This window comes from Brachyhypopomus gauderio, chromosome 21, assembly GCF_052324685.1.
Source record: "Brachyhypopomus gauderio isolate BG-103 chromosome 21, BGAUD_0.2, whole genome shotgun sequence".
Lineage (NCBI taxonomy): Eukaryota > Metazoa > Chordata > Actinopteri > Gymnotiformes > Hypopomidae > Brachyhypopomus > Brachyhypopomus gauderio.
This window is the reverse complement of record NC_135231.1, coordinates 11,046,754-11,070,033: the sequence shown is the minus strand read 5'-3', so window position 1 is coordinate 11,070,033 and position 23,280 is coordinate 11,046,754. Positions and strand designations below refer to the sequence as shown.

General features: G+C 43.6%; 1 protein-coding gene across 1 annotated transcript in view; it reads left to right on the top strand.

Moving 5' to 3' along the window:
* The first annotated feature begins 5,946 nt into the window (after nt 1–5,946).
* The window catches only part of rapgef3 (Rap guanine nucleotide exchange factor (GEF) 3), a 23,154-nt gene continuing 5,820 nt past the window's right edge, over nt 5,947–23,280 (top strand). Inside the window, exons 1-6 of the mRNA XM_076984676.1 lie at nt 5,947–6,275; nt 13,934–13,978; nt 22,147–22,253; nt 22,397–22,518; nt 22,641–22,821; nt 23,105–23,189. Coding sequence (XP_076840791.1) covers nt 6,174–6,275; nt 13,934–13,978; nt 22,147–22,253; nt 22,397–22,518; nt 22,641–22,821; nt 23,105–23,189 — 642 coding nt within the window. The 5' untranslated portion in view covers nt 5,947–6,173. The remainder of the gene's footprint in view (nt 6,276–13,933; nt 13,979–22,146; nt 22,254–22,396; nt 22,519–22,640; nt 22,822–23,104; nt 23,190–23,280) is intronic.

Here is a 23,280-nt window from a genome sequence, read left to right as displayed (position 1 = left end):
CCTGTGTCGCCATCTACTGCAGGCAATGATCATCATAATAATAACAATAATAATAATATTATTGTTAACAATGATAATATAGTTGCTGTTGATTGTTGTTATTATTATTAATCGCTGTTGTTATTATAATAATTATTATTATTATTGTGCTTAATTACAGTTGTAACCCTACCTGTCAATTAACCCCAAAGTGCTGTAATCTACCCCTCAGTTGCTTAAATACAGCGTGCACTGCGTCCTACAGCATAGTACAAGCTGTTATGGGGGTCTCCATCATGTCCTGGGCACATAAAGAGACATGTTGAAGGAACTGTGAAGCGTTAACCACTCGGTACATACGCATACAGACTTGTTTGTTCCATTAGAGGATGTAGTTTGGCCACTCGTTGTTTAGTACAGTGTTAATAGTGAAAGTTTCGGTTTCATCTCATCTCAACACGCAATTTAGGTAGCAAATGTTTACCAGGCAAAGACATATATGACTATTCCTAATTAAAGGTTGTCGCCTGTAGGTGGCGTGCAAGTCACCTGATATTTCTTCATCCTGGCCATATGGCATGTGTAAAAGGAATTCTGTTTGCACTCCTGAAAATCAGTTTTCATGCTGTGTGTCCAGATTTATTTTCCAAAACTGAAATGCATTAAAATGAACAAATAATCTCTTGATGTGAAAAAAATATTATGAATGAAGTATGCAAAGTCAAATAACAAGAGGCAGAAAACTGTCAATGTCACACTCCGTAATCAGTGTGGTGTGAACTCAGTGTGACAGAACTGTGGACACATATAAATTCATGCTGCTTTGCACATGTGATTAGCACGAAGGCCCAGAAGGCAGGCACACACACACACACACACACACACACACACACACACACACACACACACACACACACACACACACACACAGGGAATATCTAGGAAAGTGAGTGTGAGCAGCTAACATTTGGTCCACGGTGGAGATATGAGACAACAGCATACACACTAATACAGCTGTACTGGTTATGAACTGTATTCGCCCACTCACACACACACTCTCACACGCACAAACACACACATACATACATGCACGCACAACCCACAACAGTCATCACTCATGACCAATCACAGAATGGCAGGAAAGGGGCAAGTTTTACTCACACGACAAAAACCATATAACTCAGATTCATCCTCTGACAGTCTTCTAAACAGCAGAGATTGTGTGTGTGTATGAGAGAGGGAGAGAGGGAGAGAGATTAAAAAACAAGAGTGAAAAATTATGAGAAGATAAGGACCACTAGTCCAGTTTAACAGAAGTACAGATAAACACCGCCTGACACAAGAAGTAAGTGTATTTATATCACATATCACTGATATCTGGATCCTCACAGATAAACAGTGTTTCCAATGTTCAATGTCAGCCATGCTTTATATGTGAGTATTTGGTCACACATTTTGTTAATTGGAGTTTTGAAGAGTTGTGTTTTCATTCCTCTGTGTTTTTGAATTTTGCATGTATTGATTAACTTTGGGGGGCACCTGTAAATGTGATTAGGGTAGACCGTATCTTCCCACCACAGTACTTCCTAGCCTGAGTGTAACAGTCAGTGATTGTTGGAAGACGGTTGAAGTCAAAGACATGATAGAGGTGAGAATGAGGATCTGGAGACAGGAAACAGGGTACGAAAGTTGGTCTGAGAAAGCATGAGTGATACAGAAAGCAGTGAAGTTGTGAGAAGCCCCCTCCCCCTCCAACCCAAACCCTAACCATCTCGTCTCCGCACACATGTAGGTAAGTGTGTGTCTCCTAGTTGACATCAGGGTGAAATAGAAGGATAGTTTTAGAGGGAATTGGAATTCCTGAAAGGACAGATTTATGTTCATGTAGATATATATACGGTCATATACTATATGTTCTTTCATGTGCTTTTATGTTTATTTACGTATTCTCTATATATGTGAACACGTTTTGTGTGTATGTATTGTGTGTATGTGTTGCATATGTATGTGTGTGTGTGTATGTGTGTGTGTTTAATCTAAATTCAGCAAATTGCCAAATTACACTGAGATTCAGCAAAAGCGAGAACATTCCAAACAGGGAGGTGGTGTGCAGGAAACCCCACTCCCTCTCCCACAGGAACTGCACACACACACACACACACACACACACACACACACACACACACACACACACACACACACACACACACACGCGCACACACACACACACGCACGCACACACGCACGCACACACACACACACGCACGCACACACACACGCACACACACACACACACGCACGCACACACACACACACACACACACACACACACACACACGCACACACACACGCACACACACACACACGCATGCACACACACACGCACACACACACACACGCATGCACACACACACGCACACACACACGCACACACACACACACACACACACACACGCATGCACACACACACACACACGCACGCACGCACGCACACACACACAAACCAAACACCTAATTTCTGCAGACAAGGTAAAAAGTAAGAAATAAAATGATCTAGCCTAAACATTATGTTCTACAGCCACTGTCTCAGCGTGAGTATGAAAAATCAGAGCTAATTATTAAGTATAAGATTAGAAAGGTAGTTTTTTTTATAATCCACAAAGACCAAGAGACACAACAAAATAAAACACATTTTCTAGTCCGACGGACGCGTTCAAAATCAGAGTGCTGTTGCCATAGTTACAACCCAAATGAATAGGCATCATTGAGGCAGAACTGGCTCTCTCGCTCGTGACAGAGCATAAATGTTGAGATGACAAGTTTGTTCATCTATGAGTGTCCTACACTGCTTACTGCACCAACTGCGAGCTAGCTAGCTTTAACTGAGAAGATGCCTGCGTCTTTAGCTATTTTATGGTCTTATGTGTTTATGTTGATGGAGTTGAAAAGATGGTGAAATAACCACACATTTATGAAACAGAAAAGAACTGAAAGAATATATAGTGTGTTAAAATGTATTGAATTTGATGTTAACATTGAAGTTAAAAACATTGTTAAAACTGACGAACAATCAAGCAAATAGCGAAAAGGTCAGCTACTTCTGAGTGAGGTTGTGCCCTGCAGTACATGCAGTCAAACACTAGATGACGCTAGATTACAGGAATATCCCTGTTACCATTTTATTAGTCTAACTAAGTTTGTTTAACTGGTTAAACCAGCTTCTTTGTTTGTTTTGTTTTGCAATAATTGTCTGTTATCATTTCACAGACAGCTTTAAATTCTAAGAGATGGCACTTTAATTCATTCTCAAGCACTGAGTCATTAGTGTAGCATGTGTCTGTAATTAACCAGCTACGATCAGTAACCTGTTTTCATTACTGGGGCATCTGGACTATCTTGCTTTAAAACAACTAGTCTCATTTGTTGAACAGGTTAAAGAGAACACCTTTCTCAGCACTTACAGCCCTGTGTGTCGTGAGGGTAAATTCTGACAGCATGTGTTTTTGACAAGACACCCAACAGTGGTCTATCTTGATGATGCTATCTGATCTGAACCAACTTTTGTGCTATTTCTTATCAAAGGTGAATGAGGGCGTTGACATTCCCTTGTGGAGGTCATGGGTAGGAACACTAGTTTCCTGTCCCCAGAGAGAAGTCTGGTCCATACACAGACAGATACCTAGAAAGACATCTTGGGTTGTGTTCAGGGAGTCAGGTGGGTGGGTGGGGGGGTGGGTTAGATGGCGTGTGTCCGTGTCCTGGCCGTGAACATCCAGCCACTACTCTCTGACCGCTCGGTGGACCCTGGAATGTAGGTGGCGTTTTACTGACACGTCTCCTCTACAGATGGACAGGCAGCGTGGGTAAATTTGGACCTATAGTGAAATGTGTGGCATAAATGTGTGAGATATTAGGGAGGGAGGGGGGGTTCATTTGAGGGTGTGTGTGAAAATGGGTTTTGGAGAGTTGTTTGGTTCACTAGGCAGTGCTCTCTGAATGTTACTGAACTTCTGTTAGGGGGTGAAACACACACTCAAGGGTCCGGGAGACATGTTGTCCTCTCCAGTGGGACCTAGCAGGACAGGAGCCTGTGGACGGGGCAGACACCACCAACACAGAGGGACGGTGTTTGGTCTGTATGGGGGCGTAGCAGCTAATTCTGGGCCCTCTACACTCTCAATGTCAGTGGGCCCCTATAAATGCTAGTAAAGGAGATACATGAGCAAAATGGGCCCCTCTCCCTCGGTCCTAGGTAGTCAGGTCCCCCCCCTCTACCACACCCATGTCTGTATGTGATACATCAGTAGTCCTTTAAAACAATCAGACTCCATACACAGCAGTGAAAAAAACCCAGACCATACTTATCTTACATAAGTATACAAAACAAAAAGAATTTACTACAGGACTGTCTGGTCTAATCAAGTGATTAATAATTTGTCTTATTGTCTGTTATCAGGATCATGGCGATACATTTTCACTGCCTTTTTAATCAATATATATTTAGATCAGTCAGCATTTAGGGGTATCAGTTGCTTTATGATTGTGTCTTTCCTCCGTGTGATGGAGTTGTGTGGCGAGATCAGTGTGAGAGAGGTCGGTTAAGGCACGTGAACAGTCCTGCTCCTCGCCCGTGGCCCCCCATGGCCCCCTGTGGCCCCGCCCAGGATGGCCTTCCACGCTCACTCGAACAATAGACGGGGTTTAAACACCACAGTGCGACACCGGCCCCCGGGCACAAATCGTCCCTGTGCGGTTTGGACCGACCCACTGGAACTTTGAGGTGCTGGGACATCCCAGAGACGGGCGTGTCCGCTGTCTGACCTCCGCATGTAGAAGTGTCGGCTCCCATGGGGGTCACTGGGGGTCACTGGGCGTGTACCAGTGTCTTGTGAACAACCAGACACATCTCTTCTTTTTTTATACCCCGTGTCAACAGAAATAATGACCAAGGCCCTGAAAGCTGGCATGGCACCATTACACTTAATCATGCTGAATTCCTGTTATGGTGCACTGCACAAGAATTGCACTTGTGGATACTGGTGTTGCTCTGTATTTGAACTAACATACAAGCCAGTGGAGCCTCTCTATGTAACCTCTGCTATGCAACTGCTCATTTTCTTTTGTGTTACTGCTCTGGAAATACCATAACCAGCAACACAGGAAAACAGCAACACTGGCAAGCAAGTCTATTTTATTATACATATGACTGACTTGAAGTTTCTCTTTGTACACTGCACCCAGCAGCGAGAGGAAGCATGTGTTCTGCAGAAACGTTCATCATGTCCACTCCCACCACAGACAGGACCACCACTGTCCAGGTAAGTAGCTAAAGGCGCATATTGTGTTAATTCCATAACCTTCCTTCTTAATATTTAGCTGTGACTAGAGGTACACGCCTCCTTGGCCACGCCCACCCCCAGAGGTGTGTCGGGCAGCTGAGAAGTACAGATAAGAGCAGAGAGGGAGGAACATGGTGGAGTTTATTATCGCCAAGACTCATACTAAAGACTACCTACGGAAACTGACCAATTGTTATGTATTTCGAGCACATAATAGTTAAACTGTTTTAAATACTTTGATCTTATCATAAAACAGCGGATTCTTATGTCAAATTATTTTGTAAATCAGTTTTTTTTACTTTAAGATAGCCTTCCAGTAAAATAAATTCAACAGTATATAGGCCTACAGGCGCAGGCAAGATTGCATTGAAAACATTACAACCGCAAAGTTGTGGCATAATCACAGTGTAATATCATAATTTAAATCATCAGTGTGTGAACGGTGCGTGTTTGGTCTCGACTTTTATATAGTGTTTGGTCTCGACTTTTATATAGTGATTTATCATATCAAACCCGCCGCGCGTCGTTTTGCGGTTGGAAACACCGTCCACGTGTTGAGAAACGCGTTCAAAGACGCGTGAGACGCAGCTAGGCACGCGGGGGAGTGGGCGGTTCCGGTCCGGTAGGGGCGGGCGGACGGCCAGCGCTACTTGTCAAGCGCGCAGACATGCCGTAATGTCCCCACACGCACCGGGAGCAGACAGGTGTCAGTGCACTGGGGATTTATATGTAACGGGATTTATATGTAATGTGTTCCGCGGATCTTCTCTGGATCAGGCGTGTACCTTAATGGAATGGTGATCCAGTTGCGGTGTTTGCCATGTGCTGCGACCGCAGATGTCTTAGGCGTTTTTGATGTGGAACCCGTGTAAAATGCATCTCTTTCGAAGCTACAATTACCAAGTTTATCCTGATCGTTGTTGTATGGAAAGATCTGCTATTCAAGCCATCAGCTGGGTGAGTTCATGTGTAGAACTAACCATCCTGTTTCATACGCTGAATTCTTGTTTGGAAAAGTCTAAATATGGATACTGGGACATTAAACTGGGTTTAAACTTCAAATAATACTTGGTGTAAACTTACAGTAAGACTGTCAAAACGTTCTCGCGTATTTTTGGCATGTAGCTCTGTCCTTCAATACACTTAGAACATGAATTCAGATGTGCAGCGTGAGAGTGGAAATGATTGTAACAGAAAAGGTAGGCGACAAGGAATAATGTGGTGTGTGTGTGTGTGTGTGTGTGTGTGTGTGTGTGTGTGTGTGTGTGTGTGTGTGTGTGTGTGTGTGTGTGTGTGTGTGTGTGATTAAAGACACTTTACCACATCCCCCAGATGCTAGCCATGAAGGCAAACAGAAACTCTTTACTAGGATGTACACACAGAGCGTTTCCATTGTGCTTGTAAGGGCGAGTTTGTTGCTCTGCCAAAACGTTTAGTAAGAAGCAGCTATTTATAGCGTATTGTTTATTGTCAGCCTCAAGGTTTGAACTCGTACACTTTGGAAAATACTGCAAGAAGTTTATCTATGTGGCCAGGAACACCCTTAGTCTCCAAGATTAATATAAGCCCAACACTGTCCACACTACCATAGACAAGACCACAGCACCATAGACATGACCACAGTATCATAGACAACACCATAGTACCATAGACAACACCACAGTACCATAGACAACACCACAGTACCATAGACAAGACCACAGTACAATAGACAACACCATAGTACCATAGACAACACCACAGTACCATAGACAAGACCACAGTACAATAGACAACACCATAGTACCATAGACAACACCACAGTACCATAGACAAGACCACAGTACAATAGACAACACCATAGTACCATAGACAAGGCCACAGTACCATAGACATGACCACAGTATCATAGACAACACCATAGTACCATAGACAACACCACACTACCATAGACAACACCATAGTACCATAGACAACACCACACTACCATAGACAACACCACAGTACAATAGACAAGACCACAGTACAATAGACAACACCATAGTACAATAGACAACACCATAGTACCATAGACAAGACCACAGCACCATAGACATGACCACAGTATCATAGACAACACCATAGTACCATAGACAAGACCACAGTACAATAGACAACACCATAGTACAATAGACAACACCATAGTACCATAGACAAGACCACAGCACCATAGACATGACCACAGTACCATAGACAACACCACAGTACCATAGACAAGACCACAGTACAATAGACAACACCATAGTACAATAGACAACACCATAGTACCATAGACAAGACCACAGCACCATAGACATGACCACAGTATCATAGACAACACCATAGTACCATAGACAACACCACAGTACCATAGACAAGACCACAGTACAATAGACATGACCACAGTATCATAGACAACACCATAGTACCATAGACAACACCACAGTACCATAGACAAGACCACAGCACCATAGACATGACCACAGTATCATAGACAACACCATAGTACCATAGACAACACCACAGCACCATAGACATGACCACAGTACCATAGACAACACCATAGTACCATTAACAATACCACAGTACCATAGACAAGACCACAGTACAATAGACAACACCATAGTACCATAGACAAGACCACAGCACCATAGACATGACCACAGTATCATAGACAACACCATAGTACCATAGACAAGACCACAGCACCATAGACATGACCACAGTATCATAGACAACACCATAGTACCATAGACAAGACCACAGCACCATAGACAAGACCACAGCACCATAGACATGACCACAGTATCATAGACAACACCATAGTACCATAGACAAGACCACAGCACCATAGACATGACCACAGTATCATAGACAACACCATAGTACCATAGACAAGACCACAGCACCATAGACAAGACCACAGTACCATAGACAACACCATAGTACCATTAACAATACCACAGTACCATAGACAAGACCACAGTACAATAGACAACACCATAGTACCATAGACAAGGCCACAGTACCATAGACATGACCACAGTATCATAGACAACACCATAGTACCATAGACAACACCACACTACCATAGACAACACCATAGTACCATAGACAACACCACACCACCATAGACAACACCACAGTACAATAGACAACACCATAGTACCATAGACAAGGCCACAGTATCATAGACATGACCACAGTACAATAGACAACACCATAGTACCATAGACAAGGCCACAGTATCATAGACATGACCACAGTATCATATACAACACCATAGTACAATAGACAAGACCACAACACCATAGACAACACCATAGTACCATATACAACACCATAGTACCATAGACAAGACCACAACACCATATACAACAACATAGTACCATAGACAACACCATAGTACCATAGACAAGACCACAACACCATAGACAACACCATAGTACAATAGACAAGACCACAACACCATAGTACCATATACAACACCATAGTACAATAGACAAGACCACAGTACCATAGACAACACCATAGTACCATAGACAACACCATAGTACCATATACAAGACCACAGTACCATAGACAAGACCACAGTACCATAGACAACACCATAGTACCATTAACAATACCACAGCACCATATACAACACCATAGTACCATATACAAGACCACAGTACCATAGACAAGACCACAGTACCATAGACAACACCATAGTACCATTAACAATACCACAGCACCATATACAACACCATAGTACCATCGAAAACACCACAGTACCATAGACAACACCATAGTACCATATAAAATACTATAGTACTATAGACAACACCATAGTACCATAGACAACACCATAGTACCATAAACAATACCACAACGTCATAGACAACACCATAGTACCATAGACAACACCATAGTACCATAGACAAGACCACAGCACCAAAGACAACACCATAGTACCATAGACAAGACCACAGTACCATAGACAACACCACAGCACCATAGACAAGACCACAGCACCAAAGACAACACCATAGTACCAAAGACAACACCATAGTACCATATAAAATACTATAGTACTATAGACAACACCATAGTACCATAGACAACACCACAGTACCATAGACAACACCATAGTACCATAGACAACACCATAGTACCATAGACAGGACCACAGCACCATAGACCAGAGACATGAAAACATGTAAAATCATTAGCATTTGTTTCCTTGTTGTGAATTAGTTGCTAAGTTACTCACACTGTGCATCTCCTCACTTGGCACTAGTGTTAGCTGTGAAAAGTCCACAGACAGAGAGCATGGCCTGGTTCTCTGCAGAAACCCTGGGATACTGTGGCCACTTTATTAACGGATCTGAACATATACGAGCAGAGACTGAGTTGGTTGGCGAGGGCAGTGGCCCCTGAATCTGCCTGTTCAGCCCAGTGTGTTCGGATCTGGACCAGATAGGAATGTTTTCATAGTATAAACTCCTGGGGGAAATGGGACAATCCCAAATGAAACTTAGTGGTCCTAACAACAAAACACAGAGACTGTTCCCCTGAGACCGGGGCTCTCTCCTGAGATCACTGCTCACTGATGCAGTGCTGGGGGGGACCTCAAAACAGAGAGATTTAGTCTTCTTTATTCTTCCCATAGTCTTCTTGAATACAAATATACACTCTAGACGACAGGTCAATGAGTTTGGATCATTTTTTTCACCCCAGTGATGTAGTTAGTTGGTCCAATATAGTTGATTATTGTGTGGTTGATCACACAGCTTAACAGATACTGAAAATGCCCCTTTACCCTTCTGCCCCTCCACTTGCTGGAGGACATCAATACCATTTAATGAACCTGCAATTTGGTGTGGTGATGATGGAAACAAGTTGAAATTCACTGGCTCCTTTATCCACCTGCTCCATTATGTGTTTGATATGGGAATTTAAGAACGGAGAAACTATGGTAGAAGAAGAGAGATTCATCTGTCCACTTTCTGAGAAGCTGCAATCAGAAGCAAAGCTCCTGTATGGCTTGTTACATGTCACACGATCACCACATCATCTGCTGGATGGGTGGGATTGAATTCTGGACCTCAAATCCAGATCAGGTACTACTTTTTGTAATCCTCTAGTAAATGGTTAATGTAACTGGTTGGTGACTTCAAGGCAGGGTGGAAAATCTGTAGGACCTTGAACTTGATTTGAGTACCTGACTTAGATGATGGCAGATTGCTTCACAGCTGTCGGTCATGCCTGTGCTATTTCAGTAAGCATCGCAGCAAGAATTAAATGTGCCTGGAGTGTGTGTGGAGTGCAAGGTCAGACATATATACTGCCTCTTCGATGTCTTCATCACTTGAGAATCAAAACATGCTTCTGAAAGAGTTTGTTCATTTTCCTTTTTTTTTAGTAAAGACTCAGTTTCAGCCCTTGGCCCAATGCTGAGTACAAGATACAGGTGCAAGCCGATCGCTAACCAGAGCTGCCCGGGCTGCGGTCCACAAACCTGCCCGGAGAGCTCAAAAATTGGGTCAAAAATACGTGTTGCCAACCAATGCGGAAGCGTGACTTAGGTTGGGGGATTAGATGGAGCTTACATCAAGCATGAGTGCATTTTCTGTCTGTCAGCTGAGTTTGCTGAAGGCTGGGGTTGTGTCACAAACTGTGTCAGGGTCAACTGCACAGCAAAAAGCAAGTTATAAATGTTCGTGACAGCCTCTGGATTATTAATGTAAACATGGACACTCTAAGGAGGCTGCACCTATCCTGTTGAGGTTGCATAAGGGAACGTGTCAAGTGCATATCTGATATTTTATGGGAATAAGTCTGTTAGTTGCACCGCCGTGACTTAACGCTGAAACGGATGCAGGATTACAGCCTCATTCTGCATGCAAGAACTGTGTTTAGTGGTGTTGGTGTGGATGCTCAGTGTTCCTGATTCCAGTCATTATTCAGTGGTGACTAACAGGCCGTTTCATTGCGCTGCGTGTTGTGACTCACAACAATGGCAATACCGAGCGATCATGAGGCGCAATGCAAATCAAGCGCATATCAGGATACATAATCTGCTGTTTGTGGTCATAGGGCGAGTGACTAGCTCAGCCCAGCTGAAATTGTTTTACATGCCAAGTGACAGTGACGGTGTAGTTGCCGAAGCAGGAATACGTTTAGCTATTTCTGAGATCGTTAAGATTGCGCAGATGCATCGGGGGATGAGATTTGCTCTCGTGGCTTTAGTGAATCACGTACAGTCGAGACTGATGAGCCGCGTTTGGTCCTCATCATGCAGCGCTGGGCCCGGCTGGGAGACGTTTCGTTTTGCCCTGAATGCCTTTGATTGCAGGAGAACCAGAGAGCGGACGGAGTTTGTAGCGCCACAAAACCGAGCAAGAGCCGCTTGATCACATAACAAATGCACCAGACTTGAGACCCAATTCACTTTCAAGAATGTGACACTTGACAGATATTCCAAAGTACTCGTGTAATCTTGACTTTGAATTATTTTTTCCCCAATGACAAGAGTATCCAATTTCTATCTGGAGAAATAGAAAATAGTTTGTTTCTTTATTTTACAAGTGTCCTTTGAATAAAGGATTAACATTCTGCAAAGTTATTAGGATATTTTGAAAATATTAATTGGCGTTTTTTAATACCCTAGGCTGAGTTCGTATCTATGGTGCAAATCAGCATTCTGCATACCTCAAATGTTTGTCAGGCTTAGCAGCTGGTTATGCCTGTTCTACTGGTATCTGGTACGACAAATGCAAAAAATATCTCTGTGCCTGTGTCGCTCTTAAGAGGACTGAGAGACAGTCGTGAATCAAACATTCCTCTGATTCAAATTGTGGAAAGACTCCAAATTGTGCCGTGATGTGTGAGGGAGTGTGAGGGACCTGGCAGGGGTTTAGTGCATCACAGACCTCAGGTGCCTCCAAGAGCTTTTAGCCCAGTAGATATAGTCCAGTAGATATAGTCCAGGAGATATAGTCCAGGGGAGGGTCTTTAGTCCAGGAAATATAGTCTAGTAGAGGGTCTTTAGTCCAGGAGAGGGTCTTTAGTCCAGGAAATATAGTCTAGTAGAGGTTCTTTAGTCCAGGAGAGGGTCTTTAGTCCAGGAAATATAGTCCAGGGGAGGGTATTTAGTCCAGGAAATATAGTCCAGTAGAGGGTCATTAGTCCAGTAGATATAGTCCAGTAGAGGGTCTTTAGTCCAATAGATATAGTCCAGAATATATGGTCCAGTAGAGGGTATTTTCATTCCAGGAGATATAGTCCAGGATATATGGTCCAGTAGAGGGTATTTAGTCCAGGAGATATAGTCCAGCAGATTAAGTCCAGTAGAGGGTCTTTCGTCCAGTAGATATAGTCCAGGAGATATAGTCCAGTAGAGGGTCTATAGTCCAGTAGTTATAGTCCAGTAAAGGGTCATTAGTCCAGTAGATATAGTCCAGCAGATATAGTCCAGTAGAGGGTCTTTAGTCCAGTAGCTATAGTCCAGGAGATATAGTCCAGTAGAGGGTCTTTAGTCCAGTAGTTATAGTCCAGTAAAGGGTCATTAGTCCAGTAGCTATAGTCCAGGAGATATAGTCCAGTAGAGGGTCTTTAATCCAGGAGATATTGTCCAGGAGATTTAGTCCAGTAGAGGGTCTTTAGTCCAGTAGTTATAGTCCAGTAAAGGGTCATTAGTCCAGTAGATATAGTCCAGCAGATATAGTCCAGTAGAGGGTCTTTAGTCCAGTAGATATAGTCCAGGAGATATAGTCCAGTAGAGGGTCTTTAGTCCAGTAGTTATAGTCCAGTAAAGGGTCATTAGTCCAGTAGATATAGTCCAGTAGATATAGTCCAGTAGAGGGTCTTTAGTCCAGTAGTTATAGTCCAGTAAAGGGTCATTAGTCCAGGAGATATAGTCCAGGAGATATAGTCCAGTAGAGGGTCTTTAGTCCAGTAGTTATAGTCCGGTAAAGGGTCTTTAGTCCAGTAGATATAGTCCAGGAGATATAGTCCAGTAGAGGGTCTTTAATCCAGGAGATATAGTCCAGTAGAGGGTCTTTAGTCCAGTAGATATTGTCCAGGAGATATAGTCCAGTAGAGGGTCTTTAGTCCAGAAGATATAGTTCAGGAGATATAGTCCAAGAGATATAGTCCAGGACAGGGTCTTTATTCCAGTAGATATAGACCAGGAAATAATAGTCGAGGAGATATAGTCCAGTAGAGGGTATTTAGTCCAGTAGACATAGTCCAGGAAATATAGTCGAGGAGATATAGTTCAGTAGAGGGTCTTTAATCCAGGAGATATAGTCCAGTAGAGGGTCTTTAATCCAGGAGATATAGTCCAGTAGATAGTCTTTAGTCCAGGAAATTTTAGGCACATACAGAATTTCTCTAGAGCTCCATTAAGAAAATTGCAGTACATGGCAGGCATGTCTGCTAAATGCCTTAAAGGAATTATAAGTATGGGCACGTTGTCTGGTCAGCAGCCATTGGCATCCACCTGTAAACACACACTATGATTATTATACACGTGAGTTAAGATTAAGAATGAGTGCCAGATTAGGATCAAGTTTAAGACCGAGGCTGCTCTGTTCTCTCTGTTAACCACTTTGACATCTTGTCTCTTACAGACGCCACTGCCTGAACCCTTGGACACACAGGACACCATGAAGCAGGTACTATGTACAGTACGTACTGAACACCAGTGTGGCCAGTAATCTCTGGAACCTGTACACACTTTGACATCAACACTCCTGACAGAATGACAGAGATCATGCAGGCATGCCCAGGATTCCTTTGAGGAGTTCTGTGGAGATAAGGCCGTTGTGTGGTGGTGTGGTGTTATTAAACTATTATACATATGTACATACACACATATAAACTTCGGGGAAGAGGCGTGGCTTACTGACATACGAGTCTCAGGACTCACCGCTTATAAAAACAGTGAGGGAGTAACATGTCATCACTATATCCCATTACAGGACGCCCTTAATATTCCTGCCAGTCAGTTTCTTTCTTTCTTTCTTTCTTTCTTTCTTTCTATCTCTCTCTCTCTCACTCTATACATATATATATATATATATATATATATATATATATATATATATATATATATATATATATATATATATATATATATATATATATATATATTAGGGGTGGGACGCGATTAAAAAAATTAATCGAATTAATCGGAAGCTTTGTAATTAATTAATCGAAATTAATCGCATTTTAATCGCATTTCAGTATTTAACATGAGAAATATTAATTTAAGTTTGAATGATGAATGAATCAATGAACATAATCAAACTTCAACATCTTGTTTATTTTTCCACCAGTCTACTACACAGACCAATATATGAGTGCAGAAAACAGTTCAGAACATTGGAAATTTTGACCAAAAATGTTGTTTAATTTTGGCAGTTTTGCTCAGGATATTGGAAGAATTGAAGTAAATCAGAAGATGTTTTTTAATACCATTTTAGATGGTATACTTTTCTTAAATTTCCCAGGCCTCTGCCACAGGCATCTCCATAGTGCCTAGAAGTGGTCTTCTGCATGCTCAAAGCAAATGACTGGATCTTCCATTCATCATCTATAATATGAGCTGTCACACAAAGATCATTCTTGTTGCTAACAGAGGTCCAGTGATCCCCAGTCAGAGCCACATTTGTGGCGCTCTTCACAATAACCTGTTTTACTTCCCTTTCACAATAACCTGTTTTTTTTCCCTCGTTCTTACGTACGAAGTTAAGAAGTACTTGGTGCTAAGAACGTTTTGGGAAACTCACCCCTGGACGGTAGTTCATAACTTGCATCAGTTGACGCAATGTGCAGCGCTTCTTGTAAGCCTTTATCTTCGACCACAGAGAGCGAACAACACAAATAATATGACGCGTCATAAACGCGTGCGGAGTCGCGCGCTACGGTCACTCGCGAAAGTTTAATCCAGTCTTAATGGTCCAATGAAGGTACTTTAAAAACCAGGACATTTCCTCACTTTATAAAAAAACCCGGGACGACCGAGACAAGATGTGAAATGCGGACGTTTAGGTCACCCTATCGTACTAGGAATACATTTAGCAGCTAAGTTATTACTGACCAGCGCGTTAAGCTGGGCGTACACTGCGATTTTTGGCCCATTTTCAGCCGATTTTTCACTCGTTTCGGCTCAATCGCGTGTCGTGCTTCGTATAGTTTACACAGGTAAACGAGGAGCGATTCACACCTCACGACCAACTCCCGATCAGAAATCGCAGCGTCGCAAGAATATCAAACATGTTTGAAATTCAAATCGCTCCTCGTGAGAGTATCGCACTGTTGAAGCAGCTCCACGAGCCGACTCTCCGCAACGAGTTAGTCGTACAGTTTGAGCTGGAGCTGAGTACACGATTTAAAATATCGTACAGTGTACGCCCAGCTTTAGCTGCAATGTTTTGCGTTGAGGTGGTAACGAAGGGTGGAAGTGCTCCTGTGATAAGCGAACTCCTTCCTACATAAAGTGTAAATAACACTATTTTTGTTTGAACTTCCATCTGGAAGTTTCTTATATTTAAATTTCCCATCCACCAGCGTAGCCTCTTCAGTCATCTGCATCATGCTCATCTTATCGTGCGTCCATATAATCTGTACGCCTGGAACTCGTGCACTGAGAAACATTCCACGATGCAAAAGTGTATCGTGCGTTAAAATGCGTTAATTTTTTTAGTGCGTTAATTTTCCTGTAATTAATTAATCGAAATTAACGCGTTAAAGTCCCACCACTAATATATATATATATACACATACATAATATATACACACAATATATAGATATGTGTGTGTGTGTGTGTGTGTTATCATGTCATATTCATAGAAGTCATCTTATTCATTAGTCATGTGACCTGCTGTGGGCGAATAACCCCTTACACTCCCACCAGTACATCCACACTCTCACTTGAGTGACTCTGTTCTTTTCATATTAGTACCAGTACAGTTATTGAATGATTCACAATGGATCTGAATGTTCACCAGTAGAGCTAAAGATACAAAAAGCTCAATAACGTTATCTTATTTTGTTAGCTGTAGCTGTAAGCTATATCAACATCTATGATTATCTTTTGTTAATTACCATTTATAACCATTCTTACCATTCGGATAATTATATGTCCAGAGTAAACACCCAGAGGTCCAGAGGTGAATATTTATAACGGGTGCATGTAAGAACACAAACTATTAAGCCTGGTTAATTTTTCACTGATTTCTCCTGCCCAGGGCTGTAAACCTAGTTGTATGTCAGCTGTGATCAGCTCTGCTCCCCAGTCTCATGGGACAGGTGTGTGTGTATTTGTGCTGAAGCCCAGGCTTTCGTGCGGCTGTAAATCTTCATTCGTGTTGCTTCATTAAGTTACGGGCTGGATCTCTACACTACACTGAAGATTTTGGGGTTTTTTGTAACTTAATGGTTACAGTTTCACGTTCATGGGAGCCAGTCCTGCGCTCTGTGGGGAAATCAAATTCACACGGCCTTTTGAGTCATTTCTTTTTTATCTCAGCTACTTATTGCTGAAGCTGTTGTTTCTTGATGCTGATATGATCAAAAGTGCTGAAGCTGTTGTTTCTTGATGCTGATACAGTGAAAACTAACGTTTCCACGCAGGTACAATAGTCAGGTGTAAAACAGCCTGAAAAGAACAGCTCAGACCTCAGATGACTGTACCTCTCAGTCTCTCCCACCCTACACTCACCCACACACAGTCAGGGTCTTATCTCCAGCCCTCCGTGAGCTGAATGGAAGCCACGACCCTGGCCCAGATAAGAGGAGTCAGCTCTGCAGAGACCCTGACTCCCACCAGCACACGGCCGCCTCGCCCAGAACCGGGCTGGTTCATGACTTCAGAGCCCACTCGCCTGTATGCCCAGTGTGTGAGAATGTGCGGTGCACTCCCACGTCCTTGATGAAGGCCCCGACGCCTTTAGCCCCGCTGAGGAGAGAGTGCTACAGACACACAGGCTGCTGACGCTAGTCAGAAACCTCTCAGGCGTGTCGTGCTGGACGGTCTTTGAGCTACTGGCTTTTTACTATTAATTATGGGATGTTTATGTGGTGGGGAGGGTGTGTTCGTCGGAGGCGTGAGGAGGAGAAACATAACACACTCGAGCCCTTAAGCACGAGTTTTCAAAGCACCTCCCTACTGTGGAATTCTCTCAGGCTCTGGAGTCTTTTTGTTGTGGTGAGCGTCGGGCTTCCTGGAGTGCGTCTGTGTGTGTTTGTGTAATGAAGGAATCCCGAGGAGGTTTGTTTTCCTGCCATTACAGAAGCCTCCCGTAAGGGTGTGACTTGACATTGTTTGGTTACCTTGGTCACTTTCGGCTGTAGCATGGAGATATTTCTCTCTCTCTCTCTCTCTCTCTCTCTCTCTCTCTCTCTCTCTCTCTCTCTCTCTCTCTCTCTCTCTCTCTCTCTCTCTCTCTCTCTCTCTATTTGTACATTACTTTAATGAATAAGATAACTTGTTTACTTTTTAATGAACCTGACCCCACCACACACACACACACACACACATATGTACAGAGAGAGAGAGAGAGAAACTGACTTGTTTTACACAAACTTTTGTATAACACGCGTCAACCTTCTTTGAGGAATATACTCAGTGTATGCTACTGCTAGTGATGACACGTTTTTACACACAGTTTTTATAAGCGGTGAGTCCTGAGATATGTCACTGACATATGTCAGTAAGCCACGCCTCTTCCCCGAGTTCTGGCCCAACGGGGATGCCTCGTTGCTGCAGCGGCCTACGTGGGTGGCTCCGCCCACAAACGGAACGTGTGGCCTGCCGTGTTTCCTTACTGGGTCTCAGGGCTGACAGTGTTCCCCCACTGGAACCGCCCACCACCCACCGTTGCCACCGTGGGGTCCCGTGTGATTCAGAATCAGCTGGAAGAACTTTTACCCCGGGGGCTGAAACCGTGTTTGTGGTGGGTGCAGAAAAATATACGGAGGCATGTTTTCTCATTCCCTCCGCCATAAATGCCCTTTCTTCCTGCCCTTCAGTCATACAGACTTGGAGACTCATTTAAGGCATAAAAAACGATTCTTCAGTCAGTGCAGTTATTACGCAGAAACCAACCAAGTCTGGGGTTTTCTGGGAAATTTCTCATTCCGCCATTATTGATTGGACAAGCTGAATTTCAACATGTGGTAAATGCTTTAACCACTGATATGGAGTCTCTGAGAAGAAATATGGTTTATCCAGTGTTATATATACAAGTCTTGAGGGCTTTTCTAAATCATGTACAACACCCACGTTTGTGCATCCAGGAGATTGTTTACAATGTAGGTACTGAAGGGTTAGAGTTCTGAGTCTCACACACTCCCCCATTACTGATCACGCTTTAGGTCTCCAGGTGTTAGAGTTCTGAGTTACTCCCCCATTACTGAACACGCTTTAGGTCTCCAGGTGTTGTCAGATGAGGTTTTTGGAATGGGTGTGTCATGTTGCAACGTTCAGAAACGCACGAGGAACTTCCTGACGGGGTTCCACCATTCTGCTGTGGAATATTAAGATATACACCGGCCCTGTCTTCAGTAGTGCTCACACTACCAGCTCGTGCCTGTCCTGGTTCTCATGGCTCTGGGCCACAGAGTGGAGATGACAGGAGAGATATTTACAGCCCCCTGGGTCTGCAGAGCCAGCGTCGCTGCACCAGTGGGAACTTTTTGCCAGACGAACAGGCAGTCTGCTGGCCAAAGTCTCAACCTTTGAGATATGACGCAGACACAGAGGAACACACGTGGGCAGGAGAAGCACATGGAGACACGTTAGCTCCCGATCATTCTCCATCTGTTTTATTTTTTTGACAAACGGATGGTAAAAGAGTGTGACGGTGTTGGACATGCTGCTGTATATGTTGAGGATACACACCACACTACACTACACTACACTACACTACACACTACACTACACTACACTACACCACACTACACACTACACTACACTACAATACACACCACACTACACTACACACTACACTACACACTACACTACACTACACTACACACCACACTACACTACACTACACACTACACTACACTACACTACACTACACTACACCACACCACACTACACTACACTACACTACACTACACTACACTACAGTACACTACACACTACACTACACTACACTACACACTACACTACACTACACTACACTACACTACACACTACACTACACACTACACTACACACTACACTACACTACAATACACACCACACTACACTACACTACACTACACACACTACACTACACTACACTACACACACTACACTACACTATACACTACACTACACACTACACTACACCACACCACACTATACTACACTACACATTACACTACACCACACTACGCTACACACTACACTACACTACACCACACTACACCACACCACACTACACTACACACTACACTACACTACACACTACACCACACCACACTACACTACACTACACTACACTACACTACACTACACTACAGTACACTACACACTACACTACACTACACTACACACTACACTACACTACACACTACACTACACTACACTACACTACACACTACACTACACACTACACTACACACTACACTACACTACAATACACACCACACTACACTACACTACACTACACTACACCACACCACACTACACTACACACTACACTACACTACACACTACACCACACCACACCACACTACACTACACTACACTACACTACACTACACTACAGTACACTACACACTACACTACACTACACTACACACTACACTACACTACACACTACACTACACTACACTACACTACACACTACACTACACACTACACTACACACTACACTACACTACAATACACACCACACTACACTACACTACACTACACACACTACACTACACTACACTACACACACTACACTACACTATACACTACACTACACACTACACTACACCACACCACACTATACTACACTACACATTACACTACACCACACTACGCTACACACTACACTACACTACACCACACTACACCACACCACACTACACTACACACTACACTACACTACACACTACACCACACCACACTACACTACACTACACATTACACTACACCACACTACACTACACCACACTACACCACACCACACTACACTACACTACACTACACACTATACTACATTACACTACACTACACACTATACTACACTACACCACACTACACTACACACTACACTACACCACACTACACTACACTACACACTATACTACACTACACACTATACTACACTACACTACACCACACTACACTACACTACACTACACACTATACTACACTACACCACACTACACTACACTACACTACATGCACACACAGGCTGAAGGATGTGGCGGGATTGGGGGCGGAGATTGGGGGCGGGGATTGTGGCTGGATTGGGGGCGGAGATTAAGGGCAGGGATTGTGGCGGGATTGGGGTAAGGATTGGGGGCGGGTATTGAGGGCGAGGAATGGGGGCGGGATTGGGGAAGGAGACGTTTGTAGCAAACGTGTTGTTTGTCCTGCGACCACCTCCTTAGACAAACTCTGTCACAGGGAGCAAACAAGAAACTTGTGTTAATCAGGTGTGATATCACGAGACAATGGCGCGAGACACAGGAGAAAGGGAATGTGTGATATGTGCAAGACATTTGCTGTTGAAGGCAATAAGGTAGACTGAAACAGCATTTAGAATGATGTAATCCCTAATGATTCTACTGTTTGGTTGAAGTCATTCATTCTAGTATATCAATCTGTCAGAATGCTTCAAACATCAAGTTAAAGATCATTTCTAAACCAGGTGAATTGATTGTGGAAACAATTTCTTTAAATTTTTGTAAAATTTTCATCTTTAGTGCTGTGCGGTTTCATAGTAACTTGGGTCCCGTGATGAGCATTGGGACGAGTCTTCCCGCCCTGTCTCCCTCTGTGTGTGTCCTGGAGTCAGATGCAGGGCCAGCGGAGACGTCTCGGGCCGACAGGAACACACTGAGAAATGTCTGTTTTAAGGGAGGAGAAATACACAGGATCACAGAGGAATACAGAGACATGACATATTACAATGAAATATGGGTGGGTGAGGCAGCCAGGGTGTTGTGTCTGACCATGAGCACCAGGGTGGCTGGTTCATTGGGGAATGATTCAGGACGGAGACCAGGGGCAGGAAACCAGGGGCAGGAGACCAGGGGCAGGAGACCAGGCTAAGGAACAGGCACAGTGGACCACAGTGGAGTACCAGTGGAGTCGGTATCCAGCCACAAAAGACGTAGGCAATCTTTAACGAGCCGTCTCACCAGCCTCCGCCCGAGCAGCTGTAGGGGTGTGGGGGTGTGCAGTGACTCTTCTCACCCACACACAGCACAACACACACTCTGAGGCCCTGCACATCCCTGCTGGCACGTCTACGCTATTGTCTGTCCTTCTCAGTCTCTGCCTGTCTCAGTTTTCTACATAATGATACGAAGGAGAAGAATCTAAACTCTAGGCAGGTTTGCGCAGTGACCAGTGTGTCCATACTGTGATACTGACTGAAAAATGTGTTTGAGCTTAACATTATATTCAACTCTTAAACAAATGTATTTTTATTTTAAGTTTTGTGGTGGGCAAATTAACATTTTTTCTGTTGTGTAAAATATGGACGTGTACACATGGAGATCCTTGTGTCGTGGTTTTTTGCTGTTATTGTGACTTGTGTTTCATTCATGCGTGCACAATGAAAGGGTTATAGAGATTAAAATGAGGTTTACAATATGAATCTGCCTTGGTATTTCTGTCTCTAGTTTTTATCTGATCGGATCCTGAGGGCAGCCAGGGTGGTGTATAACACTCTGACGGAAAAACACCCAACCCTGATCAGGGACAGGAAACATCACCTTAAGACCTACAGGTACCAATAATTCATGATCTGCTGCAGGCAATAATCTCCTGCTGGTAGTAAACATTGCATTTCTCTGCTTACGTTTAAAACCACAGAATAAGTTGTGATATACGCCACAGAGCTTATTACCCTCCGTGTTCTCTGACCTACAGACAGTGTTGCAGTGGAAAGGAGCTTGTTGATTGGCTGACAAAACTGAACGACTGCTTCATGTCTCGGACTCAGGCAGTCGGCGTGTGGCAGGTGTTAGTGGACGAGGGCATCCTTGTTCATGGTAAACATCAATCCAGTTACAGTTCTTGACAGTTTGTATATGTGAAAGGTTTTATATTCCAACTAAATTTCAGTCTTGAAGAGACGGTGGCCTGCGTTAAAGCCTTCCCTGTCTTTATCCAGTGAAGCACGAACCCAACTTCCATGACAGAGACACCCAGTTTTATCGGTTCCTGGAGACCGAGTTTGATCTGAATCACACAGCCAGTGAGAAAGACTCAAAAGAAGACGAACTCCAAGAAGCTTTGTCACTGTTATTCCAGATGGGTCCTGACGCTCTCCTGAATATGATACTCCGCAAATGGTGAGAACCTGAAATCACACATAACATGAAAGATTGAAGTTAATGAATTTGAACTAAATAATCCACTAATAAGAGTGAAAGCATTTGCATCACCATCAATACTCAAGTTGTCATCAAAACGTGCGTTGGGTCTTAGAGGCATCACTTCACACCATGCCAGGTGGTTTGTGGGCCAGTGCTACAGTAGATTCTCTAGATATGTTTGTGGGTGTCACCAAACCTGCGTAGGTCCGTATTAATAAGCTCTAACAGTTGGCGCTGTGTGCTCCACGTGTCACGCCAGCCCGAGCCAGAGGTCAGCGGGGGACGTCGAGGTCATCTACGAGGAGCTGCTTCACGTCAAAGCCGTCGCTCACCTCTCCACCTCTGTAAGTGACCACTTCCTGATCCACTTCCTCCACTTCCTGCTCCACTTCCTGCCTCCTGTGTGCTCGTGCCCTCATTAATCTCTCCAAATCT